General features: G+C 35.1%; 2 protein-coding genes across 3 annotated transcripts in view; both read right to left on the bottom strand.

Annotated features, from left to right (window-relative positions):
• LOC306847560 (tRNA-dihydrouridine(47) synthase [NAD(P)(+)]-like) overlaps positions 1–23029 on the bottom strand; it is a 356345-nt gene that overhangs the window by 173455 nt on the left and 159861 nt on the right. The gene's annotated exons all lie outside the window — the stretch shown is intronic.
• The window catches only part of LOC306847557 (FH1/FH2 domain-containing protein 3-like), a 74042-nt gene that overhangs the window by 2603 nt on the left and 48410 nt on the right, over positions 1–23029 (bottom strand). Inside the window, exons 17-28 of the mRNA XM_079381546.1 lie at positions 21483–21673; positions 18355–18669; positions 16465–17315; positions 15827–15985; positions 15318–15500; positions 9368–9487; positions 9115–9276; positions 7148–7338; positions 5970–6174; positions 3282–3305; positions 2121–2319; positions 1233–1391 (exon numbers count right to left, since the gene is read on the bottom strand). Coding sequence (XP_079237672.1) covers positions 1233–1391; positions 2121–2319; positions 3282–3305; positions 5970–6174; positions 7148–7338; positions 9115–9276; positions 9368–9487; positions 15318–15500; positions 15827–15985; positions 16465–17315; positions 18355–18669; positions 21483–21673 — 2759 coding nt within the window. The remainder of the gene's footprint in view (positions 1–1232; positions 1392–2120; positions 2320–3281; positions 3306–5969; positions 6175–7147; positions 7339–9114; positions 9277–9367; positions 9488–15317; positions 15501–15826; positions 15986–16464; positions 17316–18354; positions 18670–21482; positions 21674–23029) is intronic.

Below are 23029 nucleotides of genomic sequence, written 5' to 3'. Positions count from 1 at the left end.
TCTTTCTGCTGTCAAATCTTGACTGATGTTTATCAAGTAAATACCAGAATAACTTATGAAGAATAATGAATATTGTTGGATCTTTGACAAACAGATTTTTTCCTCTGTTGTGAACTCCTAAATGCATAAATGTGAATGTAACTGTTATATTGCTATAATCTAACTGTTAATTTAAAATAATGTTTTATTTTTGTGTCAGATTATTGATTTAAAACTTAACATTTTGATGTTTTATTTCAGTGTTTTATTTTGATTATATATATATATATATATATATATAAATATTTCTTAATTGTTCCTAAGTGTTTATTAATTTTAACATTAATTTATTTTTATATTTTTATGATGTCATGTATTTTTATTTAGTTTTTGTATTTAAAAAAAAAAACAAATTCATTACCTTTTATATTTTTAGTAATATTTCAAGATGAACACAAAAACAAAAACAAAAAAAAAAACCTATCAAAATAAAATACTAATTTAAATAAATCGTAAAAATGTCAAAATAAAATAATGTTAAAATTAATAAACACTTGGTAAAATTAATAAAATCATAAAACAATTATTACTATAAATAAATTATTTGAAAAAACACTTAAAATTAAATAAACATTTTTATGATTTTATTAATTTTTACTAAGTATTTTTTTTATTTTACATTTATTTATTTTTATTTTATTTTACGTTTACGATGTGTTTTATTTGATTAGTTTTTGTCTTTTTTATTTAACATGTTTGTGTTTTTTTTTTTTATTACTTATTTACTTATTATTTAGATAATTTTATGTCAGTATCTGCTGTACTGTTATAAAGATCTCACTGATTTACATTACAAGCATCAGAATTTCATCATATAATATATATATATACATATATATATATATATATTTTATAATAGCACTTGCATATCAATGCTCTTTTGTTGATTTTGATTTGCTTCCATTGTCCTCATTTCTAAGTCGCTTTGGATAAAAGCGTCTGCTAAATGACTAAATGTAAATGTAAATATAAATATCAGCATCTGCACCAAATTGCATGTTTTTGAGTCTCTGAATAAAGCTGTTTTATCCTCCATATTCTCACTATATCAGACTATATAAGCCATAAAAGCCTGATGCATCAAACATGATTTCCTTTTATATTTTGTCTAAATGTTCAGTAAATTGTTACATTTGATAAAATTCCGTTTTTCATTTCAAATGTGAAGAGACAAGCTCTGCAGCGGAACGTACGTGATTTGCGGTTCGCGCGTGAGCGGCGTCGTTCACGGGGTTGCGCTCGTTCTCTGGGACTCTCAGTGGCTGATCGTACGATTCTCTCCATGATCTCATCTGCAGCTTCGTCCGTTGCGCACTGAGACTCTTCATTCACTGCGGCCCATGCGGTGCGGCCTACAGAGAGACACGAGGATGTTACAAAGATTCAGCTGAATGTGTTTCTACACATGAACACTGATCATGTGTGTGTGTGTCAGGGCTTAGCTGTGAAATTATTCACTTCTTATTTGAAAGATAGGTCCTTTTCAGTCAGTTTAGGGGATTATTCTTCTACTCTTGTGCGTGGGGTTCCTCAGGGTTCTATTTTGGGACCAATTTTATTTCCCTTTATATGCTCCCTTCAGGTTCTATGCTTAAGAAATTTGGGATTCATTATCATTTGTACGCAGATGAAATTTATGTACCACTGAAACATGGGCATAAATGTGCCATTCAGTCCCTATATGAATGTTTGACTGAGGTTTAATGTTGGTCGGCGAATAACTGTGAGTGTGTGTTAGAGTGTGTGATTTTGTGACATATGAGGACACAAATTTGTATAATGACATGGGTATGACATGGGTATGACAAGGAGAAGGTGTTTTATGAGGACATTTCCCCATGTCCCCATATTTCAAAAGGCTTATAAATCATACAGAATGAGTTTTTTTTGAGAAAGTAAAAATGCACAAAGTTTCCTGTGAGGGGTAGGTTTAGGTGTAGGGTTGCTGTAGGGTGATAGACAATATGGTTTGTACAGTATAAAAACCATTACGCCTATGGAATGTCCCCACAATTCACAAAAAACAAACATGTGTGTGTGAGTGAGTGTGTGAGAGAGAGAGAGAGAGAGGTGTGTGTGACCTCTGCTGGCGCGTGTGCGCGTGCGCATCCTGAGGCCCGTCGCTCCAGTGCTGTCGTTGTCTCCTCTCTGCATGCTGCTCTTCAGCACGGCCTTCATCTGTTCATGTTCGGCTGTGTCTTCAGCGTGACACAAACTCTGCGGCTCCGTCTGCGGCCCGACAGGAGGAGCGCTGCTGCTGCTCACACACACACGACCCGCCTGCACACACACACCATCACAAAATACACACTGATTATACATTATCATAAATTATACATTTTATAAACATCAAAATGTTAAATTAAAATAAATAATAAATAAAAAAAAAAAAAAATCTAAATGAAACTTTTTTTGATTTATTTAAACATTGTGTTTTATTTGGATTGTTTTTATTAAAATATTTTAAATTATTAAATTATTTATAAATTAAGATTTTGATTATTTATTTGAAGTAAAATTTAATAATTTTTTATCAAAATGATACACTTAATAAAATTTTAATAAATCATAAATTATTTGAAAATAAAACACTTAAGATTTAACACATCAATGTTAAATTAAAATAAATGATTTGAAAATAAAAACCACCAAAATAAATAAAACTTTTATTATTTATTTAAATGTTATTGTTTAAATTTTTTTGTTTTCAAATTTCCAATATTTTAATTTTACTAAAATCTTTTTTTATACTTTAAATATATATAAAAAATACCATCAAAATAAAATATGAGAGTTTAAATAAATCATAATGTCAAATTGAAATAAATACTCTTAAAATAAAAAATTAAAATAAAGATGAAAAAATATGAAATATTTTAGTAGTTTACTTGCATGTATTTTGACTTTTAACCAACATCAGAGAACCATGAACATGTGAATTTGTTGTTAAATTACAAAAGTATTTTAGGTTAAAGTGGTTCGACTGACAAAACGTTTGTGATTCCCTGATGTAAAAAATCACTTGCACATTTACACCTCAAACTCTCAAGATTACACACACACACATGCATCAGACCAAATCAAGACAAAAACACAGCTGAGCGCTTCCAGGTTAGAAACACCACATGTGCAGATCTGAACAGGATTATACACTGATGCTCCATTAGTGACACTGGCAGCTTTAACAAGCCATTAAAACATGAACGGTTAATATCCGTCAGAACAAACGCACGCCCTCATACCTCATTGTCCTCTTCTTCATCCGTCTGGGGTGAGAAACAGAGAAATCAACAATCAACGCTCTGCAGTCTCAAGTAGTGTGGTGTGATTGTCATACAAGCAGATTTATGAATATTCATCAATCTAGCCCCGCCCACAACACAAAATATTCATATCTCTAGCTCTGCCCATATCACAAGATAATATCTATAGTCCCACCCACATCTGTGAATAATCACATGCCCAGTTCCGCCCACATCAGTAATGAAAATCTCTAGCTCCACCCACATCACAAAATAACCACAACTCTAGCTCCGCCCACATCACTTAATAGGCTTGTTCGAGATTAACTATACTAGCCTGCCACTGGCTAGTATAGTTAATTAAAAACTTAGAATTAAAAGTGGAGACGTCACAGATAAAGTGAATTAAATACAACATTTGTAAAATACACAGAAACGTTTTTATGAGCAACAGAAACACTTTTTATATACTGCTTAATACAGCGCCATCTGTACATGAATAAACTTCAACATAAACATATACTATTTAAACACCAATAAAGTGGGGGTATGCTTTTATCAGTGTTTTTTGATAAAAATGACTCAAGATAACAGTGCGACTACAATAAAAAAGCTTTTACTGTTATAAAAACTTTTTGTGAGCGTTTTGTGAACGATTTGTGAGCATTATTGGAATTGAATTGTTAGAATAAACACGCAACACACCTCGTGCTTGTCTCATTTTTCTCTCGCGGTACTTTGATGGCACATATGATCGAAAGGCGGCTGCAGCGCCGATCAAAGTCGGACAAATGTTCTAACCAGAATGCATTGCTTTTGTCAGGCGGCAGCCAATCTTTGCAGCGCCGCATGAAGTTGAAAAAGCCTATTAATATCTACGGTCCCGCCCACATTTACTACTACAGTCCCACCCATATCACTAATGAAAATCTCTAGCTCCACCCACATCACAAAATAATCACAATTCTAGCTCCGCCCACATCACTTAATAATATCTACAGTCCCAGCCACATTTACTACTACAGTCCCACCCACATCTGTGAATAATCACAACTCTAGCTCCGCCCACATCACTAATGAAAATCTCTAGCTCCGCCCACATCACAAAATCATCACAACTCTAGCTCCGCCCACATCACAAAATCATCACAACCCCAGCTCCGCCCACATCACTAATGAAAATCTCTAGCTCCGCCCACATCAGTGAAAGATAATCTTTTCTCCTCTCATCAGAATCCCTCATTTGTAGAGGTGCAGATTCATTTAAATGCAGCCGACATAAAATCCTGCCACGGAACAGAGCGCCATTCATAGTTTTCCATTAAATAACATTATATTAGTTTTCGTTCAATATCCATTTTAAAACGGTTGATTAATCGGTATCGGCCAGTGTGGTCTAACCTTGCTATCGGTATCGGGAAAATCCACTATCGGTCGACCTCTACTCATTTGTTCCTGAAGATGGTGCTGTTCCTCTATGTGATGACTCGTGATTGTTATTTCAGTGTTCAAACAGCTGTAACCTCACTCAAGTGAAGTCAGGTTAAGCAATATCTTGGGATTTGAGCCCACAGCGTCTCCACCAGTAAACACCACGAGCGGTGAGTGAATGATGAGCAGAATAAACTAATAACCGCTGTACATGTGGAGAGCGGTTCAGACACATAATCACAAATCCTCTCTCCATTCCTCAGGCCTACAGGGAACATTAAAGCTAACAGGCATTAACAGCGTAAAAACACACAGCGATCGTCTTCCTCTTTACACTGTCGCATCAGGATTGCTGCTCGAGCCGAGAACATTAAACACGGCTTTTATCTGTTCTAATCTGAAGTGAAAGGGTGGGTTAGTTTAGAGCAGGGTTTTGCCATCATAAAAATGTACAAGTAAGATAAATCATTTAAAAATAAAAACATAAAAAAAACATTTATTAAATTCATAAAAATTTTAATAAATGATAAAAATAAAAAATATATAAAAAATAAAAATGCTAAAAAAAAGTCATACAAATAAATTATTTAATATTTAAAATAAAGACAAAAATGTACTAAAATTAAATAAATAAATACTCTGAAAAACTATCAAAATGAATGATTTATTAAACATATTTATAAAATATATATTATAAATGATTAAAATGATAAAGAAATTAAAAAGGAATCATTTTAAAATAAAAACAATAAAACCACCAGAAATCAATTAAATGTATTAAAATCATAAAATGTAAAATAAAAATAAACAATTTAAAACAAAAACAAAATTGAACAAATTGAAATCATTTAAAAGTAAGCTAAAATACAACATTTTAAAATAAAAACAATCAAAATAAAATACTAAGAATTAAAATCATAAAAATGTAAAATAAAAATAAATCATAAAAAAAAAATCAAAATAGAACATACTAAAAATTCATTCAGATAAATAAAATAAATTATAAGAAAATAAATCATAAAAATTTAAAATTAAAATAATTTAAAAATAAAACAATTAAATAAAATACCAAAAATCTATTAAAATAATAAAAGTCAAATAAAAAAATCAATCATTTAAAAACAAAAACAATCAAAACAAAACAAAACAAAACAAAGCACTAAAATGAATACAAATAATATAAATGTAAAATAAAAATAAATGATTGTACAATAAAAAGACAAACGTTTTATTTGTTTGCAGGTGTGTGTATCTCACCTGTGTGTTGAGGTCTGTGATCATCTTTCCTCGGGTCTTGTTTCTCTCTCTGTGATCGGCGCGCTTCTGTTTCTGCTGGAGGACACGCTCGCGGGTTGTGCGGTACTCCAGAGCGAACTCGCTGAGGATTTTACTGAACCGAGTCACGCTGATCTCACGAACGCTGTACGCCGGGTGACCCAGGAACAGCAGAAACGAGTGAAACCTGCCACACACACAACACCATTCATATTAAACCCACTCCCATCAAGTCTGACTTCAGATCAAGAGCTTATATTGGACATCAAATCTTGACCTCTGACCTCTCATGCTTGTTGTATTTTGATTGTTTTTATTTTTTAATTATTTATTTCTATTTTACATTTTAATTCCTTTTTTAGTATTTCATTTTATTTTTTACTATTTATAAATGATTTATGTTGAATATTTTTATGATTTTATTAAATTCGTATTATTTTATTTAAAGTGTTTTATTAAAAAAAAATTAATAAGAAATGTATATAGTCGTGAATTTAATTCATTTTTAGTAAGTGTTTGATTGTCTTTATTTTACAGTTTTATTATTTTATATTATTTATTTTTAGTAAGTGTTTTATTTTGATTGTTTATTTTTAAATGATTTATTTTTTACTTTACATTTTTCAAATTTTTTATAAATTTTTAGTATTTGAATTTTTGTAAGTGTTCTATTTTGGTTGCTTTTTATGTTAAAAGGGTTTATTTTATTTTACATTCTTATGACTTCACTAAATAGTCAAAAGTTTTCTGTTTCTTTTTTGTAGATTTGTTTTTAATTTAAAATGATTCTTATTTTTATGATTGTAATAAACTTTCAGTAAGTGTTTTATTTGGATTGTTTTTTAAAAATTATTTATTTTTATTTCACATTTTTTATTATTTTAATAACTTTTTTACTAAGTGATTTTTAAAATATTATTAAACATTTTTGTTATTTTAGTGAATTTTTAGCAAGTGTTTTATTTTGATTATTATTATTTTTTTATACATTTTACATTTTCATGATTTCAATAAATTTTTTGTAATTTTCTTTACATATATAGAAACGAATGTAACCTGATAAAGCTAATATTGATTAATGTCACATAACCCAGATTTTCCCCGGAGCTTTAGCAAACAGACCGCATGACCTCTGATGACCTCTGGCGCTCACTCTTCACCTGTTCATGATCCTGCGGTGGACAGTTTTGAGGATGATGATTCTCTCGGCGCAGTCCTTCAGGAAGTCCGACATCTTCTGCTTCAGTGCCGGCTTCATCTCGTGCTTTGCGATGACTTTCAGGTGGTCCCATGATGCTTTGCAGCGCCACTCCATCTGAGTCAGAGTCTCCTGCAGCTGGTCGAAGTCCACCTTTGGACCGAAGACACAAACACAGACGTTACTTCCGCAGCAGTCATCTACGATTACAGTTTATTATTTTAGTTTTTATTCTAATATTTTCATTTTAATTTTTGTTCAAGTTTTAGTTTTTCTTTGTGTGTTTTTGTCATTTTTATTAGTTTTTTTTAATGTCTATACAGTTTTTAGTCTTTTTTTTTTATTTAATAATTTTTTATTCCTTGCAAGTTCTTCTCATTTGGTGGTTTTTAATGTTCATACATGTTTTTTTATTACTTTTTATTTTATTCATTTGTATTTAATTACAATACATTTTTATTCCTCATTTGCAAGTTTTACTGATTTTAAAAACAAGTTCTTCTTATTTGGGTGTTTTTAATGTTTATACATTTTTGTATTACTTTTTATTTTATTAATTTGATTTTATTTTTAATACATTTTTATTCCTCAAAAAAAATGTCTACATAGTTTTCATTACTTTTTATTTTAATACAATTTTACTTCTCATTTGCCAGTTTTCCTCATTTTAATTACATTTTTAAAACTGTTTGTACTGTGTATATTTATTATGTATATATAAATACAAACAAATTCATGCATATATTTAAGAAAAATATGTTATATATATATATATATATATATATATATATATATATATATGTATATATTAAATATATTTATATATAATATAAATATATAAATGTATTTACATGTAAATATTTTCAAAATATGTACATGCATGTGTGTGTATTTAAATATACATAATAAATATACACAGTACACATACATATAGTATGTAAACAAAAACTTTTATTTTGGATCCGATTAATAGCGATTAATCGTTTGAAAGCACTACTCTAAACATGCTCAGGATCAGTAGGAACAGGCGTGTGTTGCGTGTGTAGCAGAGCATGTGATACTTTAGCAGAGCGCGTGTTACTTTAGAGGAGCGTGTGTTAATTTAGAGGAGCGTGTGACAATTTAGCGGAGCGTGTGTTACTTTAGAGGCGCGTGTGTTACTTTAGAGGAGCATGTGACAATTTAGCGGAGCGTGTGCTACTTTAGCAGAGCGTGTGTTACTTTAGCGGAGCATGTGTTTCATTAGAGGAGCGTGTGCTACTTTAGAGGAGCGTGTGCTACTTTAGCGGAGCATGTGTTACTTTAGAGGAGCTTGTGTTACTTTAGAGGAGCGTGTGTTACTTTAGAGCTGCGTGTGTTTCTTTAGAGTCGCGTGTGATTCTTTAGAGGAGTTTGCGTTACTTTAGTGGAGCACGTGTTACTTTAGAGGCGCGTGTGTTACTTTAGCAGAGCGCGTGTTACTTTAGAGGCGCGTGTGTTTCATTAGAGGAGCGTGTGCTACTTTAGCGGAGCATGTGTTACTTTAGAGGAGCTTGTGTTACTTTAGAGGAGCGTGTGTTACTTTAGAGCTGCGTGTGTTTCTTTAGAGTCGCGTGTGATTCTTTAGAGGAGTTTGCGTTACTTTAGCAGAGCGCGTGTTACTTTAGAGGACCGTGTGTTACTGTAGGAGTGTGTGTTACTTTAGCGGAGCGTGTGACACTTTAGAGGAGCGTGTGTTTCTTTGGAGGAGCCTGTGTTACTTTAGAGGAGCTTGTGTTACTTTAGCGGAGCGCGTGTTACTTTAGAGGACCGTGTGTTACTGTAGGAGTGTGTGTTACTTTAGCGGAGCGTGTGACACTTTAGAGGAGTGTGTGTTACTTTAGAAGAGCGCATGTTACTTTAGCGGAGCGTGTTACTTTAGGAGCGTGTTACTTTAGGAGCGTGTATTACTTTAGCGGAGCGTGTGACGGCGCCGATCTCAGAGTACAGGTCTGTGCTGTCGGGGAAGTTCTCCACCACGATGCTGCAGACGTGGTGCAGGAGCGACTGCTTATGAACCGTGTCCTTCACCTCAGGAACCTTCTCCAGATACGTCAGATCGAAGCCTTTGGCCTGCGCAAACATATCATCATCAGTCAGATACATCAATATAATAAAGCAATGATAATAAAGCGTTTCAGGGCGTGTCGCGCTGAAGTCTCACACTGGAGCCGTTTAGGAAGTTTCCGATTGCCAGCAGAGTCGATAAGATGAAGCGCAGCGTTCTGTTCTTCTCTAGCTGATCCATGCCCTCCTTCAGGTCCTGGAGTGGCTCAGCCACTTCCTGTCAAACCAGAAACATGATTAACATGATTAAATGATTAATAGTGTCTTTTACTATGAATAGAGCTACTATAAGTTTTAATAAAAGTTTTTTATTAACAAGTTTTATTAAAAGTTACTAAAAGTTTAATTAAATGTTTGAATTCATTTTTATTTTAAATTTTCTTTTTTCGTTTTAAAGTTGTATTAATTTTGTAGGTTTTTTTCAGTTTTATTAGTTTTTTAATATGACCCCTAGTGAAAAATAAATACTTAAATGTATTTGAAATATATTTATTTTATGCTAAGTATACTACAAATACCTTTTCATATTTATGTACTTCATAATATGCCCTGCAATTGTAATTTTAGTACTAAACTGGTATACTTAAAGTCTGCTAAATTGGAACAACTAATTTTGTACTTAAAGGGATACTCCACCCCAAAATGCAAATTTTGTCATTAATCACTTACCCCCATGTTGTTCCAAACCCGTAAAAGCTTTGTTTGTCCTCAGAACACAATTTAAGATATTTTGGATGAAAACCGGGAGGCTTGTGACTGTCCCATTGACTGCCAAGCAACTCTAACTGTCAAGGTCCATAAAAGTATGAAAAGCATCGTCAGAATAGTCCATCTGCCATCAGTGGTTCAAAAAGTGATAATAAAACACATTTTAGATTAAAATTAAGAAATATGCATTGTGCACGAGTACTATGCCAAATAAAGTTTAATTATAATTTTTATTTCAGTAAATATGTTAATAGATTTCAACCACAGTGGTGTGAAAAAGTGTTGGCCCCCTTCCTGATTTTTTATTTTTTTGCATGTTTGTCACACTTTAATGTTTCAGATCATCAAACAAATTTAAATATTAATCAAAAATAACACAAGTAAACACAACATGCAGTTTTTGAATGAAGTTTTTTATTATGAAGGGAAAACAAAATCCAAACCCACATGGCCCTGTGTGAAAAAGTGTTTGCCCCCTAAACCTAATAACTGGTTGGGCCACCCTTAGCAGCAACAACTGCAATCAAGCGTTTGCGATAACTTGCAATGAGTCTGTTACAGCGCTGTGGAGGAATTTTGGCCCACTCATCTTGGAAGAATTGTTGTAATTCAGCCACATTGGAGGGTTTTTAAGCATGAACCGCCTTTTTAAGCTCATGCCACAGCATCTCAATAGGATTCAGGTCAGGACTTTGACTAGGCCACTCCAAAGTCTTCATTTTGTTTTTCTTCAGCCATTCAGAGGTGGATTTGCTGGTGTGTTCTGGATCATTGTCCTGCTGCAGAACCCAAATTCCTTCAGGATTTTTTGGTAGACAGCTGAATTCATGGTTCATTTAAATCACAGCAAGTCTTCAGGTCCTGAAGCAGCAAAACAGCCCCAGACCATCACACTACCACCACCATATTTTACTGTTGGTAAAATATGTTCTTCTTCATCACGAAGAAGTCGTGGCCTAATGGTTAGAGAGTCGGACTCGTAATCGAAAGGTTGCGGGTTCGAGTCCCCGGCCGGCAGGGATTGTAGGTGGGGGGAGTGAATGTCCAGCGCTCTCTCCACCCTCAATACCACGACTGAGGTGCCCTTGAGCAAGGCACCGAACCCCCAATTGCTCCCCGGGCGCTGCAGCATGGCTGCCCACTGCTCCGGGTGTGTGTTCACGGTGTGTGTGTGTGTGTGTGTGCATTTGTTCACTACTCACTGCTGTGTGTGTGTGCACTTGGATGGGTTAAACGCAGAGCACCAATTTCGAGTATGGGTCACCATACTTGACAATACGTCACAACTTTTTTCTTCTGAAATGCTGTGTTACTTTTACGCCAGATGTAATGGGACACACACCTTCCAAAAAGTTCAACTTTTGTCTTTTCCCAAAAAAAGTCCACAGAGTATTTTCCCAAAAGTCTTGGGGATCATCAAGATGTTTTCTGGCAAAACTGAGACGAGCCTTTATGTTCTTTTTGCTCAGCAGCGGTTTTCGTCTTGGATCTCTGCCATGCAGGCCATTTTTGTCCAGTCGCTTTCTTATGGTGGAGTCATGAACACTGACCTTAACTGAGGCAAGTGAGGCCTGCAGTTCTTTAGATGTTGTTGTGGGGTCTTTTGTGAACTCTTAGATAAGTCGTCGCTGCGTCTTTGGGGTAATTTTGGTCGGCCGGCCACTCCTGGGACGGTTCACCACTGTTCCATGTTTTCTCTATTTGTGGATAATGACTCTCACTGTGGTTCGCTGGAGTCCCAAAGCTTTAGAAATGGCTTTATAACCTTTTCCAGACTGATAGATGTCAATTACTTTCTCATTTGTTCCTGAATTTCTTTGGATCGCAGCATGATGTGTAGCTTTTGAGGATCTTTTGGTCTACTTCACTTTGTCAGGCAGGTCCTATTTAAGTGATTTCTTGATTGCGAACAGGTGTGGCAGTAATCAGGCCTGAGTGTGGCTGGAGAAACTGAACTCAGGTGTGATAAACCACAGTTATGTACGGGGGGGGCAAACACCGGAGCCGATTGCGCCCGCTCCAGTCGATCCGCGGCACGTTTCAGAAGCAGCTCTCCGCGCAGCTTCACTAAAGATAGGTGCCGCGTTCAAGCCACACAGCGAATACAAAATTAAAAGTCAAAATAGCTATATACACTACAAAACTGGCACAATAGTAAATAAGTTACGTTTGAAAAATGTGAAAGTGTTCATTTGTTTTGAAAAATGCCTTGTATTGTAGCTGTTTTAAAAATGCTTAAAAGACTATCCAGCATCAGAACAAATGGCAGTGTTATCCTCCTGCTCACGGTGCTGTCATTTGGGGAAAACATGGAAATAATTTGTCATTTTATCTTGCAAAGATATGATTTCTTCTTCTGTTTCCCACACACATTTTTATTAAAATGGATATAGTATTGTTTTTTCTGGATTATAAATCGCGTTTTTTCATCTGAAACGTGCTGTAATTTCCAAGGTGACTTATATAAAGTAATCAAGGTCAAGTGCAAAGCGTGCTCATCAGGATTGGTGATGAATGAGAAAAGGCAAGCGAGTTTAAATTGTGCATATTCCAGCAACCACGCCACTAGTTTCAGTTTCGCTTTAAATATTTAAGGCTGGGCGTTTCGTTTATAATACGTTTATGGTGAATGCCACTATAATTAGTTTTTTACTTATGTTTTCGTTCTTTTTTCTATTCTGAACACTGCTACATTTACAGGATTGTTTGTGGAGTGTACGGAATATAAAAACATGTTTCTAATGTTTGTAAACGTTTCGTTTATTTTACATTATTTCTGAATGAAATGATAAAATGTGTCTTATGCATAGACTTATACAACTCATCTGTGTGTCATAAAGTGCTCATAAAAATAGGTAGAGATGGTACTGCCATGTATGTACAAGTATACATAGTACAGTAGTAAATGAGTGTCAATTTAAAAAAAATCAAAGCTTAATTTGCCATAAACATATAATGCAGCCCCTCACTTAATGTGGAAAATTTGATGTGGCCCTCGAGTCAAAAAGTTTGCCCACCCCTGGTCTATATAGATTTATTCATTTTTATTTCATTTTTAGTTATTTTAGTAAATCAAGTTAAACTAAATGATCTAACATTTAATTTCAGATTAATATTTTTATTAAAATTAAAAGGTTTCTATAGGTTTCTATAGTTTTAGTAATTTTGTTGTGAGTTGTCATTTTTATTATTTATGTATTTTAAAAAAATGCCCATAGTTTTAATTATTTTATTTTAGTTTTACTTTTTAGTTATTTTTTGGTAAATCAATACTGAGAAATGTTTCCTTGGCAACTAGCTGAAATTTAAGTTTAATTTTTTTTTTTAAATATTCTTTTTCAGGTAAAGTTTATTTTATTTCAAGCTAGAAAAGTTTTTATGGTTTTTATTTTAACTTCAGTAAAGAAATTTTGTTACGTGTGTTTTGCATTTTTTTTTAAATGTTTTTTTAATGTATATATCATTTTTATTTCAGTTTTAGCTATTTTAGATAAACTAGTTATTTTAGTGAAACTAAATGAAAATAAGAAAATGTTGAAAGCTGAAATATTATTTTAACATTTTTAAAAATTAATTTAAGTGTATATATATTTATATATTTTATTTCAGTTAACTTTTATTTGACTTTTTTTGGTGGTTTAGTTTTAGTTAGCTACAACAACACTGATGGTTAACCTATTTAATGCCTGGTCATTTTGACAGCGCATGAAAGATGAAGCAGCATCGTGAGCAGATGAGTTATAGGATGTGTTTTATACGCAGGTACAGATCTGTGAAACACCACATTCCCTGTGTCTTCAGGATCGGAGATGGAGGAGAAAACAAATGTGTTTCTGGTTATTGAGTCTTTTGTTTGTAGCACACAATGTTCCTCTCCATCAGGACGACTGAAAACATCTCCTGCGTCAGAGAACGATAAAACACCACAACCTGAGGAATGCTGGCAACTTCAGAGAGAGAGAGAGATGGGAATATTCTGTGCTCTCTGAACGCTTTCACCTCTGCAGGTAAAGTAAACGTGACATCAGCGGAGTCCAAAAATTTCGCACGTTAAAAAATAAATCCTCAACCTCATGACACATGTTGTGTCAATCACGTTTACACATTGCCTCTGAAACATTCGTCTGTAATAATAAAATTCTGATTTTCTGCGTTTCTGCGTTTTAACCAGTGTTATTGAATGAATGAATGAATGATGCATTTATATAGTGCTTTATTGTGTATTGCTGTACATCCAAAGCGCTTTACAATCATGTGGGGGGTCTCTCCTCAACCACCACCAGTGTGCAGCATCCACTTGGATGATGTGACGGCAGCCACAGTACAACGGCGCCAGTGCGCTCACCACACACCAGCTACAGGTGGAGAGGAGAGAGAGTCATAGAGCCAATCAAGTGTATGGGGATTATTAGGAGGCCATGATAGACAAGGGCCAGTAGAGGGAATTTGGCCAGGACACCGGGGTTACACCCCTACTCTTTACGAGAAGTGCCATGGGATTTTTAGTGACCACAGAGAGTCAGGACCTCGGTTTAACGTCTCATCCGGAAGACGGTGCTTTTTGACAGTATAGTGTCCCGTCACTATACAGGGGCGTTAGGACCCACACAGACCACAGGGTGAGCACCCCCTGCTGGCCTCACTAACATCTCTTCCAACAGCAACCTAGTTTTCACCGGAGGTCTCCCATCCAGGTACTGACCAGCTCAACCCTGCTTAGCTTCAGCGGGCAACCGGTCTTGGGCTGCCCAAGGCTTATTATACTATTATAGCTTCTATTATTATTTTTTATATTTTCTGTTTTAATTTAAATTGTAGTAAATTGTAGCAATTTTGTTGCACTTTTTTTTTTTTTTTTAAATATGTCTAGATATTTTTTATACATTTTTATTTCAGTTTTAGTTTTTGTTATTTCAGTACAAAAATGGTTAATATTCGTAGAATTTTGTCAATTTTTGAAATATATTGAAAAGAAAAAAAACAGTTGCACGTACTCACAAATAATATCATTCAAAAGGTTGTTTAAAAAAAGAAAAGAAATACATGCTTTCATTAAGGAAATTAATGATTTAATTTAATAAATTAAATTGATAGAAAGTGCCAGTGAAGATATTTATATTGTTCCATTTCAAATAAATACTGTTCTTCTGAACTTTCAATTCATCTGTGAAACTGGAGTAATGATGCTGAAAATTCAGCTTTTGATCACAGAAATAAATGATAGTTTAACAGATATTCACATAGAAAACAGCTGTTTGAAACTGTAATAATATTTCACTGTTTTTACTGTGTTTTTATCAAATATATGCAGCCTTACTGAGGAGATGAGACTCGCTCACCTTCTCGGTGGCTTCATAGTCAAGTTTGAAGGCCCAGAGCTGCAGGCGTGCTGAGAGCTCGCTGATGGAGGACAGTGTCAGCAGGAACTGCTCTGCGCTGCCCAGCGGAATGTCAGGATTTGCCAGCTGAGCTTCCTGGATCTTCTGCGTCTCTTCCTCTGTGGGAATCATCGTCAGGATTTTCTACAGCATGAGAGAGGGATGAAGCAAAATGTAACATTCTAACACAAACTAACATTCTAAAATGGTGAAATGTAACATTCTGAAATGGCAAAATGTAACATACCAAGATGGCAAAATGTAACATACTAATATAGCAAAAATATTACATTCTTAAATGGTGAAATGTAACATTCTGAAATGGCAAATTGTAACATTCTAGGGCAAAATGTTACATTATATGGTAAAATGTTACATTCTAATATGGTGAAATGTTACATTTTAAAATGGCTAAATGTTACATTCTAAGATGGCAAAATGTAACAATGTTTTTGTGTGTTTTTCTGCACCTCAATGCCCTCTTTGTTGAGCGCGTACTCATCAAAGTTCAGTATGGCGGTTTTGATGGTGCGTGGTGGGGGAAGAACCGTCAGACCGATGTTGATAGAGTTGCTGCGTTTGGAGTCCAGAATGATGATCTCCTGCCGCTTCCCATCCACTGCCGTTTTCTGTTTGACACACAGATACGATCATCAGCACAACAAATAACAGTCTGTCATTTCATTCATTTTTCTGAGCAATTCATGAATGAATTCAAACCAATAAATCATGAATTAATTCATTTTTTGAGCAAATTATTAAAGCATCGCTCATAAGAGTTACACGTTTGTTCAATAGCTGGATTCAGTAAGTTAATTTGTCACTGATTCAAATCGATGCATGAATTCATTCGCCCTTTCTTTTGAGCAATTGAATAATGCATTGCTCAAAAGAGTCAGATTAATTCAATAGCTGCATTCAGTGAGTTCATTTGTGTTGGTTTAAACCAAAAACGATTTAATTCCTTCTTTTTTTAAGCAATTCATTAAAGCATCGCCCATAAGAGTCATTAGTTTTTTTGTGCAGTCAAAAAGGTAGCAGAACAAAACTTAATTTGACTTGAGCAAAAACATTGTTTTGACTGTACTGTTATGGTGCTTCTGCTCACCTTAGTCACGGGCATCTCTTTGGATTTGCTCTCAAACAGGTGTTCAAGTTTAGCCGTGTCAAGTTTGACAGGTTCAAGTCTGGACCAGAGAGACTCTTGGCTGCGTTTGTGGTTGCGGTAGATCCAGTCGGCGGGCCGGACTTCACTCCAGAACAAGCGGATGGTTTTCTTCCTCTTCTGGAAGAGCGGTGCTTGCTCCGCCTGCTGCTGAGGAGGGGGCGGAGCCTGGCTGGAGAAGCAGGGAGGGGGAGGAGGTATGCGGATGCTGAACATGGGAGGGGGCGGAGGACAGCCGAACATAGGGGGCGGGACCGGAAGATTAAAGGGGCAGGGCGGTGGTGGAGGGGGCGGAGACAGCAGATCGCCAGAGCTGTATAAACTCCCAGAGTCCAAGACATCCTGGTCATCCTCGTCTCCCAGATCGGTGAAGTCGATGTCGCCGATGCGCAGATCCCGCGGACTCGCCATCAGCTGGTCCCAGATACAGTCCGACTCCTTCTTCGGAGGCGGAGGAAGAGTAGGAGGTTCCTGTGTTTCCAGTGGTGGAGAGGTGAGACCCTTCGCGATGTCTCCGAAGCGCTCGGCAAACGCTCGCACATTGCTCTGGTTCACGACTTCCTTGTCTTCTTCATTCCTAGCATCGTTCTCTTCCCGAGGCGTTGCGTCCTGCGATGAATCCTCAGCCTTTTCTTTTGCGTCTCGCTCTTTGTCCTCGGCCAGCTCGTCTTCGTCCTTCTCTTCCTCCGAGGGTTTCTTGCTCTGCGAGTAGAGCATGTCCAGCATGAAGAGCTTGCTGTCGAGAATCTTGTTTCGTTGTTCATTCACGTCTCGGACGCTCTGAGGCCACTGACCTGCAGCAAACACACAGACAGAAAGACCTCAGATACACTAGTTACTAGTTTACCTATGGTTAGGGTCTCTGACCCTGATTTGTTAAATATTAATTTTAATTTGATCATGATTTTAGCCACCATTAAGAGTGCAGTACTCACATTTTTCTGTTTAAATACATTTAGCCATATTTGTATTAAAATTAGTGTAGAAAAAAATCTATATTTGGGCCAACTGATTATTATAGTTTAGCATTTCAAAATGGATTTTTATTTTTGATATATATTTTTAAATTTAATATATTTATTTGTGTATTATGTTATATTATACATTTAATTTATAATATTATAATAACAATATAATAATATAACTAATTTACATTGGTATATATGAATATATATTATGTATTACATTTAATAATATTCCTTATTTTAGTTTTATTTTAATTAGCTTTACATTTTAGTTCAGCTTTAGATATAGCAATATTTTTGCAGTTAGCATTTTAGCTGTTTAAATGTTTTATTTTAATATTTCAGATTTTCTATATGTAATTTTACATCACTTATAGAATTTAGATGAATTAATAATAATTACTATAATACAATTAATTCATAATAAATGATATAATAAATACAATTATATACAGTACGTGTATGTATATTATGTATTATATTACATTTAATAATATTTATTATTTTAACGTTATCATAATGTTTTAAGATTTTTCAGATTAACTTTACATTTTAGTCCAGTTTTACTCATAGTAATTTTTATAGTCATAGTTTATATATATTTTTTTGAGATTTTTAAAATGTAATCTTGTTACATATATATATATACACACATACACACAATAAATATATATTAAATATAACATACGTTTATTAAGTATTTTAATAAATATAATAATATTTATTATTAAATTTTTTTTAACCAACTTTACTTACTTTTTAACCAAATTTAGTTTATTTATAGTTGAAGCAATAATGATTTTTGTTATAGTTTAGTTTTTTTTATGGACACATTTCCATAATATTATTGAGTAATCATTATTCTCACCCGTCTCCGCTCCGCCTGCAGTGAGTCGATCTTCCCTTTCTAGTGTGCTGCTGGCTGAGGATATACTGGAGGCGGAGCAGTTATCCTTCTCGTTCACTTCTTCATTCTGTCGTTCTTTATCACTCAAGATCCCGCTGTCCTCCGCCTCTCCATCCGGCGCTTCCCGTTCAGACCCCTCCTCTTCCTCTTCCGCCTGCTCCTCTGCTCCGCCCACTTCCTGTTCAGCACTTATCTCCTCCACTTCCTCTCTGGTTTCTACGTCCTTCTCCTCTGGTTCTAGACTGGCCTCCACGTCCGGTTCTAGATCATTGGTGTCTGTGGAGAAGGTGATAGAGACTTAAACTCAATTTTACTTTATGTTTTTGAGGCTCTTCTGTTCACCAAGGCTCAATTATTTAATCAAAATATTGTAAAAATTTTGAAATATTATTATGATTTAAAACAGCTTTGATCACAGAAATAAATTATATTTGACTATAGATTCACATAGGTAACAGCTGTTTTAAATTGTAATAATATTTCACAATTTTTACTGTATTTTTAATTAAATAAATGCAGCCTTGGTGAGCAGAAGAGAGCAGTATATAGTGTGTATAGTGTGCTTGTAATCAGGTTCAACATGTGACTTCCTGCACTAATAAAGTCCCTCAGATGACAGGCTCTGTAAGGGCCCTCTGTGGCCCCGAATGCTGGCCTCTCACGGATATTAACAGGGAACACACCTGTTTGTGTCAGCACTCCACCAAACACACACACACACACACACACACTTCCTCTGAGAAATAACACACAGCCTGTTTGAGAGCGAGTGTGTGTGTGAGGTGATGGAGAGGTTACAGTATCAGCGCTTATGACTGAGTCCTTTTAAACAGTTCAATAAAGACACACTGACTTCAGAACAGTTGTTTTTGCTTTGCTTTTTCCAAACAGGTTTCCTCACGCGAGTTAAAGACTCGACCTGCCACCTCAAGACACGCGTCTGCTGCTGTAAACATCACATCTTAAAACTATGATGACTTTAAGATATATATCTTCAGCTATTGGCTTTTGTTTATAATGCGTTTATCATTTTTATATCAAGTACTGCAGGTAAAACAAATGACTTCCTGTTTGTTTTATATGTTTATTTAACTTAATATATGCATATGTACTGTTTTTTTTTTATATATTTTTAATTTTTCATATATAATGCATTTTATATAACACAAACACACACACACACACTTTTGCATTTTTTATTTTGATGTTCATATTTTGATTTTTCATATTTATATAAAATTGATAATATTTAATATTAGTATATAGTATATTAGTATATTTAATATTAATAATAGTAGTATTTTAATTAGCTTGAACTTTTTACTCATTTAGATATTTTAGTTTTTTTTATTTAATTAATACTGTATATGCATATAAACATTTTTAAAATGTATTTTTAATTTGATATTTTGGATCTTAATTTATACCACACACACATGCAGTTTAGCATTTTCAAAATAATTTATATTTTGATATTTTACATTTTCATATTTATATAATATTTCTAAAATTTAATAATATACACATTTTAATTGCATATTATTTTATAGATAATAAAATTTTAATTTAGTAATTTTGATTAATGTTTACTTTTAACTTTAGTTTATATATGTGTGTGTATGTGTGTGTGTGTAACTATAATTTAAAGTAAATGTGTGTGTGTTTATATATACAGTATATAACATAAAATATATTTTATATATATATATATATATGTGTGTGTGTGTGTGTGTGTGTGTGTGTGTATAGCATCACACGTGGCAGGTTTAAATCACTGCATGTTGAACATGTGCAAAATTCATGATTCTGTGAAACACATCAGCAGCTGTGGGACGTTTCAACATGATAAACATCCATGACATCCTATTATTTTTATTACGTGGTCTGTACTCCGGCACGGCTTCAGCGCGGATGAATCTAATGTTTTGAGGTGAATGTGTAGCTGTCAGTCACTGCACCGGTGTGAATCAAACACTTAGTAATCACAGATTCTAGCCTACGTCTTGGAATATATGACCCAAATCAGAATTTTGACCGTATATTGACATCTGAACAAGTAACAAGTCATTACAATAAATCATGCTGCCAATGGTGATTAAATCTAACGATCAGTTAGCTCATATTACATCAAACCATGCAAATTATTATTGTTATACTTTATTCTCAAATTATTAATGCTAACAACATCAGCATTGCGTCACTATGAGTATAGTGTGTATTAGCGTGTAGATTTCACTTTCTGTACGGATAATCTCTAATTGTCATACCATTCGAATTTCATATTAAGAAAATCTTTTAACCCAAAAGCAAACTATGCTCCCTTCAAACTGGTTTTCTTTAAAATTCAAATCTTGTGTAAACTCAGGCAATATGTAATCTGAAGCACATTTAAAACTGGAATATAATTTAATTTCATTCACATGTGTTTCATAAACACGTAATCCTTTCTGGATCACAATCCGCCATCGAAATGATACATTTAATTATTCCAGCTGCTGTGAGAAAAGGCTATAAATGATCAGCCACCTGCAGGATCCTCTCATGCTATAGCCTACTAGCCGGGAAAACTTCTTTATGTTTACAGATGTGACGTAATGACCCAGTGCCATGCTCGAAAACCTACCCGTACCACTCAAATTAGAGAACATTATTATAAACTAACCGTTGTGAATCGGGCTATATTAAGGCGATAGTTTTGAACACTGGCTGGTTATGTACTCTCTCAAATACTGATTTCGGATAATTTAAAAAAAAAAGTTACGGACTGCAGCTTTAAGTAAAGATCATGTTCCATGAAGATATTTTGTAAATATCCTACCATAAATATTAGTAATATGCATTGCTAAGAACTTCATTTGAACAACTTTAAAGGAGATTTTCTCAATATTTAGATTCCACCCTCAGATTCCAGATTTTCAAATAGTTGTATCTCAGACAAATATTGTCCTATCATAACAAACCATACATCAATGGAAATATTATTTATTCAGCTTTCAGATGATGTATACATCTCAATTTCACAAAATTGACCCTTATGACTGGTTTTGTGCTCCAGGGTCACATATTGAGCGCGTGTCAGGTGGATTTACCTGGTTCAGAAGGCGGGTACAACGTGATGGGCGTGTCCTGCTCGTCCTGTGATGTCACAGAGGAGGGCGTGGCACTGCGGGATGATTGACAGGTGTCCGTCGGGCTCAGAGTGAGGCTGAGACCTCGAGGAGCAGTATGCATTCGCTCTCGCTCAAACTCCTCGTCCGCCAGTCGCTCGGCCGTCCGGAACCTGATACACACGTTCATCAAACACAGTCAATCCTGTCTGCTCTGCTTCTCCTCTCCTCGCTCTGAAGACACATTCTCACGCTGTGTGTTTTCAGTCAAACGGGACGGGAATGTGTGGAAGCGAGAGGAGGAGGAAAAATGTGTTTGGATTCGAGGAAAAGTAGGTTAAAAAAGGCTGAGGAGGGAAAATAAGACTAAACCTGTTCAAGATGTGACATTACACACACACACACACACACACACACACTACATGAACTATAAGAGACACCTCAAAAAAACAGAATAGTCTAATACATTAATACAAAAGTATTTAAGATATAAATACTTAATATTAATTAGTTCATGTGATGAAGATGTGTTTTTATCTATGTGTGTGTGTGTGTGTGTGTATATACACATATATATATATATATATACACACTCACCTAAAGGATTATTAGGAACACCATACTAATACTGTGTTTGACCCCCTTTCGCCTTCAGAACTGCCTTAATTCTACGTGGCATTGATTCAACAAGGTGCTGAAAGCATTCTTTAGAAATGTTGGCCCATATTGATAGGATAGCATCTTGCAGTTGATGGAGATTTGTGGGATGCACATCCAGGGCACGAAGCTCCCGTTCCACCACATCCCAAAGATGCTCTATTGGGTTGAGATCTGGTGACTGTGGGGGCCATTTTAGTACAGTGAACTCATTGTCATGTTCAAGAAACCAATTTGAAATGATTCCAGCTTTGTGACATGGTGCATTATCCTGCTGGAAGTAGCCATCAGAGGATGGGTACATGGTGGTCATAAAGGGATGGACATGGTCAGAAACAATGCTCAGGTAGGCCGTGGCATTTAAACGATGCCCAATTGGCACTAAGGGGCCTAAAGTGTGCCAAGAAAACATCCCCCACACCATTACACCACCACCACCAGCCTGCACAGTGGTAACAAGGCATGATGGATCCATGCTCTCATTCTGTTTACGCCAAATTCTGACTCTACCATCTGAATGTCTCAACAGAAATCGAGACTCATCAGACCAGGCAACATTTTTCCAGTCTTCAACCGTCCAATTTTGGTGAGCTCGTGCAAATTGTAGCCTCTTTTTCCTATTTGTAGTGGAGATGAGTGGTACCCGGTGGGGTCTTCTGCTGTTGTAGCCCATCCGCCTCAAGGTTGTGCGTGTTGTGGCTTCACAAATGCTTTGCTGCATACCTCGGTTGTAACGAGTGGTTATTTCAGTCAAAGTTGCTCTTCTATCAGCTTGAATCAGTCGGCCCATTCTCCTCTGACCTCTAGCATCAACAAGGCATTTTCGCCCAAAGGACTGCCGCATACTGGATGTTTTTCCCTTTTCACAACAT

The sequence above is a fragment of the Barbus barbus genome (assembly GCF_936440315.1).
Source record: "Barbus barbus genome assembly, chromosome: 27".
Classification (NCBI taxonomy): domain Eukaryota; kingdom Metazoa; phylum Chordata; class Actinopteri; order Cypriniformes; family Cyprinidae; genus Barbus; species Barbus barbus.
This window is presented reverse-complemented; position numbering and strand designations above follow the sequence as displayed.